This window comes from Hypomesus transpacificus, chromosome 24 (assembly GCF_021917145.1).
Source record: "Hypomesus transpacificus isolate Combined female chromosome 24, fHypTra1, whole genome shotgun sequence".
Lineage (NCBI taxonomy): Eukaryota > Metazoa > Chordata > Actinopteri > Osmeriformes > Osmeridae > Hypomesus > Hypomesus transpacificus.
Window position 1 is genome coordinate 4,329,167 of NC_061083.1, and position 15,020 is coordinate 4,344,186.

Genomic DNA, 15,020 nt, shown 5'->3' on the forward strand with positions numbered 1-15,020 from the left:
GCGTTTATAAATTACATTTAAATGTTAAATTATGGCTAAATCCAATGCATTTTTTAGCCTATAATTTTTTTTTTAGATCTTGATATTCTGCCATTTGCCATCCACTTGCGACCCCATGTGGCCAAAACAGACGTAGGAACCGTGTTTTTCGCATAACAAGTTCTTTTTTATGTTTTATTCACATGCCTCATGTTTCCAGTCGTGTTGTCTAACACAATTATTGTAACATAGCCATCTATTATGAACTAAATGTTTCCACATGCAGCTGTTGCGTCAACACAAGTATGCCCCTTGGAGATGTTGTAGACTGAAAAAAAACATTTAACGTTCAACGCGAAGATGCAGTGAACTATGAATGTTTATCCCTGGATACTTTCTTCATGTTAAAAAATCTATATTGCATGAATTTCCAGCGACTCTCCAAAAGATTTATTCGAGTAGAAAGTAGTTAGTCATACCACACGGCACGAACCTACCTCTTTAATTGTGCGCTTACTTGTATTATTATACAGTAGAATGCACCTCTGTGCTGGTGTCCCCAGCAAGTCATTAATCTTAACCATGGTGTTCATATCCTGAATTATGAGACCACAAAGCCCACTGACAGGCTTTACATTCATTGATACCAACACTACATAAAAATCTGCAGCACCCATTTGATAGTACTCTTAGAAATGTGTTTATTTAAGCTTCATAATAGGCTTAGACATGTTCACTTTACATTCCAGCCGTCCCTTAAGGAGCTGGTGTTTGGGTTCCCTGTCAATGTTGGAAATGTGATCTCTGTCTAAGGAAGTGTATTCACTCTTGAACATCTGTGAAAAGCATTAAAGCCAGAGACAGGAAGTGTTGGAAGAAAGCTGAATTTCCTCATTGCAATAACAGTGGACTGCTGGTGCCATTCTCAAAGCCACTGCTGCTGTGGTTTGAGATTTCACTCAAATCCCTGTAAACCAAAGAACCATTCAACTTCTGAGAACCTGCATGTGGGCCAGACGAGTTCTGGAGTCTAAGGTTACATCGTATGTGGAAAGACAATAAAATACTTTCAGCTCTCTCCCTGAGCCACACAGCTGGTAATTCTGTTACTCAGGTCAATGATTGAAGGACTTATTTTTCTAAAGTACTTTTCACCATGGTCCTCAGCAGGGTCGCCATAGCAACCACGTCCATCTTGAACTGTGACTCAAAAGGAAGATCAGAAGTATGTAGGGACACCGAGTTTTAAGAAAGATTAATACAAATTACAAATTTACATTTCCAAAACGTTATTGGCGTCAACCATGTACATTATGATAAACAAGTGTATTGTAAGACTGTGTGCGGGCTTGTGACCTGAAGTTGACAGGAAGCAACTTTTCAGGTTACTCATCTTCTGACCTTCAACGCAAGCCCTCAGATAGATGGCCTTATGATCTGCATGATGTAGCACTTGGGTTGTCCCTTGCAGCCACCATGGAAAGGTGTCCTTTATCCATGACCTTCTCCTCTCCCAAGCCTGTCCCACTAACTGCGGTCGACCAGAGCCGCCAAATTCATCATGAGCTTTCATTCTCCGCAGCTTATCTGATCTATGATATCACTAATAATAATAGAGGCCAGCCACCCTGTCACCCTGCCTGGGTGCCCTGGACACCTTGAGACTGTGCAGATTGCCTCCACTCATTCAGAGCCCATTAAAAAGTACATTTACTTATCGCCCTTATCTTACCTACTGATTCCCCCCCCCACGGGGGAGAATTAGAGTGACCTTCCCCTTATCAACAATAACTCACTGGAAGGCACCCTTGACAACAGCTGCCCCTTCAGAAGATTCATTCTGTTGCCCATAACCTTTAAAGCAATGTGACTCATCCAGAGAATTCCTAAAATAACAGACTTTCTCTTTAATGACTTGACTTGTGAAACTCGATGTCCTAGTATTGTGATGTGTTTGACACTGCATCGCAACTATGTATGTACAAGTACATTGTTCCCCCTCAGGCAATCTTACACTCTTGCTAGGTTGAACATGAACATCTAATTTACTGAATACATTATCAAGAGCTGTAACACCCACTTGAATATTCTACTATGCCATACATAAAGGATTGTGTCTGAGACACTGTAAATCAGAACTAAAAATAACTTCTCCCTCTGAGCACGCTTTTAAATTGGCCAGTTGACACTATTATTTTGACTGACAGTTGAGCGATTGGTTGAGTGATAGCACAAATGGGACAACGGGGGTATTTTTTTCCTCATTCCCACTTACATGGACATTTATATCTTATCGGAATTGCAGAGTCAAGGCTTGCTTAGGGCCTGCTTAACTTTCCGTGACCTTTCAATCAGCTGATTATCTCTCCATACTCTTTCCTCTTTTCAATATGCCGCCAGCACAAAAGGACATTAGGCAAAGACCCATTGGACGGATAAATCCAAAGGCCTGGCTATCCCAAATGTCTTTCTTACTACATTTCCATGCGTTTAATTTCATCCTGCCGTGGGCAGTCTATAACCTCTCGGGTGTCTTTATCAAGCACTTCTTTTATATGAAAAAAGGTTCCTCTCGTATCTTTACAGTGAGTTTTGTGCCCTAGTGTACTGTCCACTAAGGGCACATTTTTCCCAACTCCTTATAACCTAAGAGTGTTCACTCCTGAGAATACTCTGGGCTTGTTGCTACTAAAGGCCTTTGTGTCTCAAGCCTCCAGCATCCTTGGTGATTTTGTACCAACCAATGGTAGAGAAGAAATCCAAGGACCCAAAAAGCACTTAGATTCAATGTAATGGATTCTGAAGTTGTGATCATATTGTAATCAGAGGTTTGAGGGCTCACATATATCACTGAAGGGAAAGTCCTGCTACCTATCCACCCAGGACAAAAAGTGAACCAGATAAATGACAAGTTTGTTTCATGGGAGATTGCAAGCTAAATTGTATTGATATTGTCAGACTTTCAGTAGTTTCTACATTTCAATATTAAGAAGAAACCTGAAAATCATGGTCCAAGGCCAATAATGTTTCATTATTAATCAAGCACAGCACACATCATCAACTGTTATATTTGTCTCACAAGAAACCTTACCTTTGCCCCTGCCGACCACATGACTGCAAAGAGATAAATTACGCCGACATTTTTCATCATTTTTTCTCCAGAGACCTTGAGCAGCTGTGAGTAAAAACATGGAATGTCTAATGCTTGTCAGAAAGACAAAAAATGGAGGTATAACTAATAATGAATGACCACATGGCTTATAAATAGGAAGAACGTTGACTGTGGTGGGATATGGCAGGAGAAAGAAACCACATTAGACAGCCAGAGCAAGATGTCATCCCGGCAGTGAACAATGCTTTATTCAACGCCCAGGTAGAATGTGATTATAATAATGCTTGGCCAGAAAGTGGTGAAATCAGAATTATTAATCAGGCATTGATTTAACTGCCTTCCACTACAGGGACAGAGTATGCAGGCCCCCACTGATTTGTGATGGATGAATACACTTTTGTTTTTTAACATGAAAGCCAAGTGCAGCACAACTTGTGTGTTTGTGGGGATGTGTAGGAAAGTATGTGTGCAAGCAGATTGCAGAAAGCTTTCTATTACATTTAACTTCGGCACATTTACATCAGGCTAGGGCAGTGGTTCTCAAACCTGGTCCTCAGGGAACCCCTGTCCTGCATGTAGATGTTTCTTGGCTCCAACACACTTGATTCAAATGCATGTTCGTTACCAGGCTTCTACAGAGCTCAATAACGAGCCATTTATTTGAATCAGGTGTGTTGGAGCAGGGAAACATCGAAAACATGCCCTGAGGACCAGGGTTGGGAATCATGGGACAAGGGCAACTGAAAAGGGAAACATGGGCAAAATGCATCCAATCTTACTTGTCTCATAAAATTACTCTGTTTGATGTGAGTCTTGTGCTGCACAACTGAATGTATCAGAGGTTTATGTACTGAATTCACCACAGGGAATCAGATATGTTGGAAGCATGTTTACAGTTTACTCATGGATGGTAACATACTTAAATCCATTGTGTGTTACTACTTAAGATGACATTCAAGTTATAATATGTTACAATCCAATACCACATTATATGCTATTCTTACCAAATGTGCTCATAGTTTTGGGTTCAAGTTCCTTATCACAACTGCAGGTCTGTTCTGCCACCTAGAGACAAGCTTTGCACTGCAAGAAAAAATAATTGGAGAAAAGAGTCGAGGTAATAATTGAAACGTCAATTTTCCTTGTTCCGTTTGGTTGCAGAGAACGGTGCGCCAAGCTGGGAGGTTTGTCGGTCCTAATATGGCACACATGTGCTGATGAGACACACCTGGGTCCAGATACTTTAAATTAGCCTGCAACATTCCTGAAGCCTCCATCTCCCCCATATGACAAGTTTTGATCATGGATATATTTTTATAGTTGCAACTGACTTTCATTTATCCAATCACTCCGTCACTGATAAGCTGATTTACACGCCCCATCCTACGATTTGAGAGTTTGTTTTGTATAAATAAATTACTTTACTTCCTCGAAAGTTGTGCCAGTTGACATGTTTTGATAACATCCCAACTTCATTGTACTGCGACTATTGGTTGCTCTGTCACTCCCTGTCCCTTGAGGTCGCTATCTTGTTCAGGTATAGAGGAGGGGGATAATCGGATTTGTTGTTGAAGGAAGTGTATGTGTTAATATCCGGTCGAAATAAGAATTTCGTGAAATAAATGTCAGGTTTGCCAATTCGTTATAACAAGGAGCATGGCCTAAGACATGCTAACGCAGTCCTAGATCTTCAATTTGTGAGAAAAGGTGAACTTCTCCAAGATAAATATAATAGTAATTCGGAGGGGGTGATGTTTTTTCATCAAATAAATGCACGTTTATCTTTACCTCCACCAATACCCCCACCCCCTGCATTTTCTCAAATAAAATTTTATTCATATTCAATTATTTTATAAAAAAATATACGGGATGGTGGTAACTTTTAATTTGTTATAGTACCAATGTGTTTCAGTCATAGAGGTTTCAGTGTCACTACATATTCTGATGGCGGCAAAGAGCATCAGTTCTCTCAGTAACCCTAATTGAGCCAGAATACTTGTACTATTTAGCTTTAACATAATTGTATTTTCTTGTTTATGTTATGGTAACTGCAATCTGTTTATTTTACTACCATTTTTGGGAAAGAAAGTTAACTTTTCGCATTCAACGTCTCGTAACCTTTATTTTGAAATATATTTATAAAATCAACCGGAAAAGAGGTTGACTGAGGCTAGCTTCACCCTGCTTCGAAACAGAAAGTGTAAATATGAAAGCGTGATAGGGTAGAGGGTGGATTCCTCCGTATATTAACGGATAATAGCTAGAGAACTAAACGAATCCGTTAGCTATTTTTTTAAATTGAATGCTGTTGTGAGTCGTGCCTTTCACAGGCCCCTCACGCTTGCCCCCTCCCCACCAAACAAGCCATGTCAAATATGACTGAGAATTTTGACCGAGCTCCCGGGGCAGGGAGAACTCGTCAACAGTCAACCGGTGCAGGTGGAGGCGATGGGGATGCCAAAACCTATGTTTTCAACCAGCGGGAGCCGCTGAGACAGCCTCGGACTTCGCCACCCTTGGTTGAGAACAACACTAGCAGCACTGGCGATGCAATCGGCGGAGGTAAGAAGAGTTGCTGTTAGAGTATTTCGTATTTGACCCGATTGTTGGTGGGTGGTGCATGTCAACAACCAACCATAGCATGTCACCTGCTAGTACTACTCTAGCTAGCTGGTTAGCTTAGCGTCCCCAGATAAACATGAATTGTCAGCTGTCGCGTTCATATTTCAACGTCAGTTAGCTCTATCTAGGAAGACGAGCTAAATTTGTTGTAGCAAGGTAGTTTACTAGCAATTACACCGTGTTCTTTACATAACTAGATATTAATTTGCTCTGTGAGTGCCGCCTCAACATCACCAACGAGTAAACTAGTAACCAGCCTTCTAGAAATTGAACGTGTCAGATGGCGAGTGCCAGCCATAGCAGTAAGCACAAAGCTAATTAGGCTATCTACTGTATCAATGTCACATGAACCTGCTTGCTAATGCAGACGTTGAGACTGCTTCTAAATTAAGCACACTAAAGCAACTAGGTCAGATACTCTATTTATGATCTCTAGCACTTCAATTATAACGGGTATTGTTGGATTTTAACTTTAACCTCTATTTTTTGAGCTAGTCTAGTAATGTAGATCATTTGGCCCAGGAAGAAAGCAGTTCAACAGCATTTTACAGGTTTTGCAGGATGTTCCTACGGTATGACTAAAGCTAATACAAATAATTAAATGGACAATATTCATGAACTGGGTGTATATTTGTGTTTCCAGATGGCAGAAGAGCAGGCAAACATCACCCAGCCACACACACCAATAACAGCACGCCAGCATCTCAGGGGCGCAACGTGGACTTGGTGAAGACATCTACCCTGTCGGTTAACGCTAAAGAGTTTGTTCCAACCACCAGCCAAGTCAGCCAGTACGAGGTATATGACGAGGTAGGCCTACATGACAATATTACGGAAACAAAATAGTTGCAATTTTTAAAGAGCTGGCTACATACGTTTGCCAATTTCCTAGATCGTTTCTGATTCATAATATAGCCTATCAAGTCTTTTATCGATCTCGTTTTAAAATAAGGTCACGTTGGTATGGTAACCATGCCAGAAAGCAATAATGAATTGATGTGCTGTCGTATCAAGTGAGCTACAGTAGCAATGTCCAAGCTAATCACTCTACAATCTTCTCTCCATTCGCAGGAGCCTGTCTGGGAAGATGGCAGCGATGGGTTTTATGGAGGAGAGTCACTCTCTGACATGGTGGAAGAGTTTCTCGCCCACCTAAGTTCCTCTCCGGGGTCCTTTGAGACGGATGTTGAGCACATAGCCTACATGCTGAACTCCTGGGTCACCACGGAGGAGCTGCTTCAGGATCTAGTGGAGCTGATATACACTCAGGTGGGCCATGCTGGAACGCTCTCTTTCTCACACACACTCAACTTCAACGGTTTGTGAATAATGCCTTTGAATCGAAAGAAGAGTGTTTTAAGTTCGCATCATTCGACTCCTAATTTGTGTCTTTGTTTTGCAGTCCACCGCCATCCCAAACTTTGCCTACACAGGAGCTCGACTCTGTAACTACCTGTCTCATAATATTACAATCAGTCCTGCCAGTGGCAACTTCCGGCAACTTCTCCTCAAAAGGTTTGTTTGGGGGAGGAAAAAAAGTGTGCTTGTGTTGCATATACTTCTCATGTCATCTTCAAATCATTTCAGATTTTGACTGCAAACCTCCCAACGCACTTTCTCCCCCATCCGTTTGTCTGACTGCTTCCTTCTCTGTGCATCTCGTTCCCTCGGCAGGTGCCGTACAGAGTACGAGCAGAGAGATGTAGCAGTAAAGGGGAACGAGAAGACCCAGAAGAGCTTTCACTGCTACGTGCTGTTTCTGGGAGAACTCTACCTCAACCTAGAGGTGAGGAGGCCCGGGTCAGGGTTCTCATGACAACCACTTCTCCTACCATCTAACCGGATTAACATTCTATCAGGGATGGGGGGATAGCTTAGTGGTTAAAGCATATGGCTGCAGATCAAGAAGTGGCATGTTGAAATTCCCCTCTATACATTACTTTAGATGAAAGAAACCATGACATACGTTACAATACCTACATGACATCACGTGTAACATTCTACAGCACTCGAGTTCTTGAGGGTAGGATAACAGGCACCTGGCATCATGTGTGTTTCCCCCCCCTCCAGGTGAAGAGTGCGAAGGGGCCTCCATGTCGAGCGGAGGTCCTGCAGAATGCTCTGAAGGAGCTGATGAACGCTTTGTTCTCCAACCCCGTCGACGGAAACCTGATCTGTGCGGTCAAACTGCTCAAGGTGAGAGAACACCTGAGCCAAGCCTGTCCAGACCGTACCGGGGTTCTGTAGGAAGTCACTGAGCCCAATACTTGCGTGCCAGACTAATGTGTGGTTGTGTGTGACCTTTAGTTGACGGGCTCAGTCCTGGAGGACACGTGGAAGAAAGCGGGCAAATCCGACATGGACCAGCTGATCCAAAGAACAGAAAACATTGTCCTGGATGCCACCTGCAGCAGGTGGGGTGTGTGTGTGTGATGTGGAGGGTTGTGTGTGTGTGGGTTTGAGGAAATTAGTGTTTGGGATCTGATAGGTGTGCGGTGGGAACACAACGTCACCTAACCCTTTCGACTGACATTCAGATTTCCTGCAGTCGGTCCATTCAGGGCACAGGGCTTGCGTTGTGGAGAGGCATGAGTAAGCGAATCCATAACCGTGTGTGTGTGTTTTGCGTCTCACAGGGACGTGAAGCAGATGCTGCTGCGACTGGTGGAGCTGAGGTCCAGTAACTGGGGGCGTGTCCTCGGGGCTGCCGCCGCCAGCGACGCCACGCCCGACAACGACCCCAACTACTTCATGGTGATTACAGTCTGGACTGTTCTCTTTAGGGAGAACTGCCACCATCATCTGTGGATTTTTATATCAGTTACGAAAGTTAAATGATTTGAAGCTCTGATTTTTGTAAATTTCCTGTTTGTGGTCTGTTTTTTTTTCTCTAGAATGAACCCACCTTCTACACTACAGATGGTACTCCTTTCACAGCGGCTGACCCAGGTGAACATATCAAATGCACACGCGGCTCTCTCCACTCTGGAAACTTCTAAAGCTACGGAACGTGGCTTTAGCCTTGACACTAACCCTCCACACAATTGTCTTATTCCTTTTCAGAATACTCTGAAAAATACCAGGAGATTCTGGACAGGGGAGATTGGGAAGAATCTGATCTGTACGAGGAGAACGGGAGTGACTCGTGAGTCGAACCGGTTGAGAGTCATCTCTAACGTAGATGTTACCCGAAGGCTCGGCTCTTTGCATTGACCTCTCACCTACGACTGAAGGCTTGGCTCTTTCCATTGACCTCTCACCTAGGACATACCTCCCTCTTTTCGATCACATCTGTTTTCATGCATTTTCGGTGCAGAGCAGATACCAGTTGATAAAAGGCAGTCACCCATACAAAAAAAGATATGGGGGCTTGATGTGGTCGTTTTCTGGCCGTACAGACCTAGGATAGCTGCTGCCCCATATCACATGACCTGTCAGTGCAAGGTTGTTGACCTCGGGGCCCCTCGACTGGACACCTCAGTCAGTTGGAGGGGATTGTCTGTCCCACAATGCAACAGGGGAAGCTACAGCCTCCCATTTAGATGAGTCAGCAAAGAGGTGTTTCAGCTGCCGTGGCCCCTAGCAACCCATTAATGCCTCACTCTTTTGTGTGTGTGTGTGACTTTCAACTGTTGTGGTTTAAGCTGTTCTGTACACTAAACAATTTCTTTAAAATATTTTTGCAGGCTTTTCGACGAGGACGAGATGGACCCTGAAATCGAGGAAGCTTTTGAGAAGTTCTGTCTAGAATCGGAAATGAAACGAAAACAGTGAGCGGTGAAGTTGAGAGAGACTGAACAGGCACATGCAGTATCCTTGGTGTTGACCTTTCTGGAATGTTTGCTACTGGGAAGAACAAAGAGAACTAGCATTCAAATTGTTAATTTAATTTCTTTTCTTTTTTTTGAAATCCTGTGTATAGTTTGCCTTGCCTGGTACCCCAGTTTCAGGTGTTGTTGGATTTGGGTTAGTTGGAAGATGGGGGACAATCAACTGGATCCTTTAATCTTACAAGTTCCTCAAGACAGTTTTGAGTTTGCATTTTATGGGTGCTGTACAATTTTGTTTTCCGCTTTAGTTTGGACTCTTTTCATTGACAAAGACAAACACCTCTTCCCTCTCAGTCAGTCTGAATGCCACAGGAAGGAAACTGTGTGTGCTGTGAGTTCCTAGATTTTAAACTGAAATGACTGAACTGATCTGCATAGTCAGCTCAATGTCATCACGTGCATAGTTTGATTGCTGTACTAACTGTATTATCAATGAGAGTACATACTTACCAGCAGAGGGCCACACTGTGCTTTATGCAGGAGTAGAACACAATGCTGGGTGTCAGAGGTACAACAATAGATGGAATCTTTCCTGTATAGATTCATAGTTAAAGGTACATTTCTATATTTCTCCAATGTCCACACTAGGTGTGTAGCTCTACTGAACATGCCATCCGAATCCATTTTGTTTTGAGGACATCTGTCAGAGCGTGGATGTATCGTTCATCTTGGCAACTAAGCACCATAGAGCAGACTATGCATATAAAGAGGATGGGTTTTTGAAACTAACAAAAAAAAATACACCATTTGCCAGCAGGTAGCCACAAACTGATTGTCAAGAATCACTTTAAAATCTGTTCGAACTTCAAGGATGTTTTACCTTTTTCTTCAATACTCTAGGTTCAAATGAGCCTTTTTAGAAAAATGCTTGGCATCCTATTTGTTTAGGAGTGTCAACTTCTTGTTTCAGGGGAGGATTTTGTATTAATTGTTTGTTGATATACCAACAGATCCTGGCTGTTCAAACTGTTAATGTCAGTGACAACAGGAACTGTTGGTTAAACTACTCCAAAGCTGTATTTGTTTTTACCAGCATCTATGGATCCCATACAAAGGAACTTCTGTTTCATAGTTTGTACATATTATTTACAGTATTGTTTGCCTGCAATAAATCCTTTACAATGTGAGACATGTATCTTTTGAACTCTGTGTGTGGCCTGTTTCTCGGTCATTGTCGGATCCTAAACCTGCCTTTAGAGGGCGATCGTGTGGTTCCAGCAAACTGTTCACTTGAACAGAAGAAGACTCAAGTTCAAAACCTTGCGGGAAGTTTGTTGTTGACAACCAGGCTATTTGCAAGATGGGAAGGAAATTACTTTCAAGTGTAAATATCAAGTTGTATTGACTAATTGTGTTTATTTGACGTTCTGTCAGACTGACCTGATTTACAATGGCCGCTTTACCTGGGGTCAGTTTGATGATCATGTACGAGGATGAATCGGTAGACGTACGTTACGGAGATGACTCCCGGTTACATCTGGCACCCTGTGGCTCTGAATTCGTGCTTGAGAAACCACCTGAACCCACGGCACACCCGCTCCAGTCCGGTGAGAAGGTCCGACAGAGGACGCGGTTCGCCATCAGCAACTACAAGGTATAACGAGTAAAAGATGCTGCTGTCTGAGCGAATTGAATAAATGAATTATGAATCAGTCAACACGCTAGAATAGGTCATTTGAGGCAAATCGCGACAGCCACAACATCTACAAGACGTCGATGATTCTCATGTTTTTCAAGAGGCCTGAATTTGAACAGTTTACTCAATCTGTTAACAAGGAATTAACATGATGCTGTGCCGTGTTTACCATCACGTATGTTTTGGCCATGCTGCTGTTGCAGGGGCTACTACTGCAGGCTTTAAAGTTCAGGAACAAGTATGCCACACAACCTTACCTCCCGGAAGAACTCCTCCCCGACTCCGACAAAGAGGTAACAAGCGGCCGTTCTGTTTGTTTCCTTTTGGAGGAAAGAACAAATCACATGACCATATTCTCAAACGTCCCACCGTCATTATCCCGACTTCCCCTCCCAGCGGTACTTCAGTGTGGACCCGGAGGTGGAGTGGCCCACGCCCCAGTCCAGTGGTGCTGTGCAGGGGCCTGGCGGGGAGACCAGGGTAAGCTCAGTGGAGGGGAGAGCCTGCCTGATACTAGCTGCCTCTGGGGAGGAGTTCTCAGTGGAGTTCACCTGCAGCCTCAGCCACGACCGGATCCCGGAGCAGAGAGGCTTAGCCAGAGACCTAGATCCAGGATCTTCCCCAGGGTCAGGGTCTGATTCTCTTCAGGGGGGTGTCCGAGCTGACCAATCAAAGGTGAAGACACCATAAAAAACAACAACATAGGTCTCCCCCTCAATTATGGTACTGCATTGGATTGTACATTATTCTATTCTTAGCCAGCAGGGATGTATCAGTCGAGCAGGGTGGTCCAGCACCACTCGTGCTGCAGTGTTCCTGAGGAGTGGGCCTACCCCCTGGGCCTGGCCCTGGCTCACTGGGCCTCCTGTGGAGCGGGAACTGGCCTGGAGGGAGAGCCAGGAAGACAGACTACCATGGAGGTCCCAAACCCATCCAGCGAAGAGGGGAGGAGATCTACCCTGCCCCAAGCACTGCCTCTTAGATGCCCGTCCCCTCACCAGCACAGGTTGATGGACTTGATATGCAGCAAGCTTGGTGTTCAGCAGGAAAAGGTTACACTTAATTATTGTGTGTGTGTGTGTGTGTGTGTGTGTGTGTGTGTGTGTGTGTGTGTGTGTGTGTGTGTGTGTGTGTGTGTGTGTGTGGGTGTGTGTGTGTGTGTGTAGGTGGAAATTGAAGAACTCCCTGGGACTGACAGAGCAGGACCCAGAACAGGACTTTCCCACAGATCTGCTTAAAGTTGTCTGGTGTCAAGGAGTGGTCTTCAGGTACTGGATCACCACTGTGTCTGTCACATGATACTGCAGAAGGTTATCTTGTTCTCCAGTACTGCCGTGTGTTACCAAACAGCTGTTTTGATTTTTTTTTTTCACCGAACATACTGTATCTTATCCCTACCATATCCCCATCTTTGTGTTTCCCCTGGTCCAGAATAATGGATGAAGCCATCCCAGTCATAGAGGTTTCCCCTGGCGACGGCTCAGTCATTAGGTCTAATGGTGCCCTATCCAGCTACTTCACTCACCACAGGCCAGAGGCTGGGCCTGGCGGGGCTGGGACTGTGAATATGGAGGTAAGCTAAGTGACAAGGTGGCATATCAGCCCTGTACCCTATAGCAACACAACAATGGGGGTCAGATGGCTGAGCGGCTAGGGAATCGGGCTACCAATCAGACGGTTGCCAGTTCGATTCCCGTGCCAAATGACATTGTGTCCCTGGGCAAGGGCACTTCACCCTACTTGCCTCGGGGGGAATGTCCCTGTACTTACTGTAAGTTGCTCTCAATAAGAGAGTCTGCTAAATGTAATGAATGAGTACCCTATAACAACACAATGCACACGCCTTCTGAGGTATGTTCCTCCAGGTGAGACAGATCACGTACCACCTGAAAAGCCTTCCTCCAGAGAAGCCCAGACAAAGCTACTCTGTGGCCTCCATTGTGTCCCGCGCCAGCAGGTACAGTTCATCATCACAGTTCACAATCACAGCATCACAGTTCATCACAGCATCACAGTTCACCATCACAACATCACAGTTCAGCATCACAGTTCAGCATCACAGTTCAGCATCACAGTTCAGCATCACAGTTCACCATCACAGTTCACCATCACAGTTCACCATCACAGTTAACCATCACTGGGAAAACAGCGCTCTAGAAACACGGCACAGGTCAAAGAGACGTGATCCGTTGCTTGTCTGTTTGGAGATTGATTTTGTAAATCCTGTGGTCCTTTATGATGTCTGTTACGCTTGTCTAGGCCCCAAGTAGACCAAATCATTGGCATTAACTTTATGCTTATCTCCGGGACTGGTTGTAACAGGATCCTGAAGTGCTACGCCCAGACAAGACACTCACTGAAGCTGAACGCAATACCCAGCTGTTTACGCAAGGTCAGATGACGCAACACGTCTTGTCTATTTCATTTTGTAGGGTACGCCTGCATGGATTCATCATTCCTCTCTTGTTCTTTCACACTTGCTTTCCCTCTATAATGCTTTCCCTCACCAAGCTGGAGAGCAGTTCCCCCATGTCGGTGTGTGGTGATCAGACAGGACACTCGTCAGACCCTGACCACATTAAGGCAACAGAGAGTGCCCAGCATGGGTAAGGCCCCCAGGCTACACTCTGAAACGTGTGTGTGTGTGTCTTCAAGTTATTGTTTCTCAGAACGAGCTCTTTCGCTGTTTTTTTCCTGCCTCAGGCCAAGCTTTGTTGCTGCAGAGCTGGAGAAGATCAAGCGCTTCAACTGTATCTTTTGTTATGGGTAGTCATGGTTACTTGCGTGGCTTTCTGACAGTGTCTTTTTTTGTCTTCATTTAGCACAAAATGACTGTGTCAGGGATCAGAGTCGTGGGCACAAAATAGTAGATGCTCATACTGTAGTTACAGTGGGTAAAAGTGTGTGTGTGTGAGAGAGAGAGAGAGTGAGTGAAGATAGAAAGGAAGAGTATGATAAGTACTGACCCAAATGCTTTGATCTCTGTGAATGAGACATTAAGAATTATTCTTTAACAGCTTGGATCCAGTCCTACTTGACAACAGTGACCTCCCACTGCCAGCCCAGAGGGCCTCGCTAGGCCGGGCCGCTGGCCTCACAGAGCTCCACGCTCCTGGGGAAACCACCATTGCCCAGACCCAGAGCTCCACAGACCTCCAGGATACTGGTGGAACTAGCATCACCCAAAGCAGCATCGCTAAGGCCCTCCAGAGAACCAGCAGGGCCATACAGGACATTGACAGGCTCCTGTCAGCCCCCTCAGTCGCCCACTAGAGACAGCCCTACCTCGAGCAGAGACTTCCTGGACTTTAGAGATGAAGGCTGCACTGTGGGGAAAAAAAGAAAAAAAAACACCCAGATACATAACCTTTCAATTTTGATGTCTGAAAGAGGTGAGAAGACTTCTTTGCCACCCACCTAGCCTCCCTTGGACCTTCATTGAGCCGGTTTATGAGTATGTTATATGCACTTCCATTTTCAATGATTAACTGCTTTTAAAGAGAAGTGTTGAAGAGCGTCAACATTTTGACACCCTTCCCAGTCCGGCCCAGTAGCAACCCCGTCACTGCTGTGGTTAAGTTTGTGGTTTCTTCACAGCTCAGCAAGAACAATTATTCTCACAAAGTTCTGAACAACTAACATGATCAATACTCCTACAATAAATAAGTTGCCGTCTTTTCTTACTATGTGTTTTCTCGCAAAGCGCGGATCATGCGAGTCATGTGAAATAAAAACTTGAATTTGAGACCTGTTAGTGTGGTGTGCTTGTGCTTGGACAGCCCTGTGTTGTTGAGGTCATTTCTTCGTGCGGACCTTTGTGCTGAATTGTCAGCACTTGGTG

The 15,020-nt window shown here is 44.5% G+C and overlaps 2 protein-coding genes across 2 annotated transcripts; both read left to right on the forward strand.

The window, feature by feature from the left end:
• Positions 1 to 5,250: 5,250 nt before the first annotated feature.
• On the forward strand, positions 5,251 to 10,670 carry paip1 (poly(A) binding protein interacting protein 1). Its single transcript, XM_047048634.1, has 11 exons — positions 5,251 to 5,653; positions 6,357 to 6,523; positions 6,785 to 6,982; positions 7,116 to 7,228; positions 7,388 to 7,499; positions 7,784 to 7,909; positions 8,021 to 8,127; positions 8,350 to 8,467; positions 8,608 to 8,662; positions 8,777 to 8,858; positions 9,400 to 10,670. Exons 1-11 carry the CDS (start codon positions 5,458 to 5,460, stop codon positions 9,485 to 9,487), a joined length of 1,362 nt encoding a protein of 453 aa, XP_046904590.1. The 5' UTR covers positions 5,251 to 5,457; the 3' UTR covers positions 9,488 to 10,670.
• Positions 10,671 to 10,748: 78 nt separating this feature from the next.
• On the forward strand, positions 10,749 to 14,453 carry c24h5orf34 (chromosome 24 C5orf34 homolog). The gene is made up of 11 exons (XM_047048348.1): positions 10,749 to 11,137; positions 11,383 to 11,472; positions 11,576 to 11,854; positions 11,938 to 12,185; positions 12,346 to 12,447; positions 12,611 to 12,752; positions 13,045 to 13,136; positions 13,502 to 13,571; positions 13,691 to 13,785; positions 13,883 to 13,929; positions 14,208 to 14,453. The coding sequence occupies exons 1-11, from the start codon at positions 10,934 to 10,936 to the stop codon at positions 14,450 to 14,452; spliced, it is 1,614 nt and encodes a 537-aa protein (XP_046904304.1). The 5' UTR covers positions 10,749 to 10,933; the 3' UTR covers position 14,453.
• Positions 14,454 to 15,020: the final 567 nt, after the last annotated feature.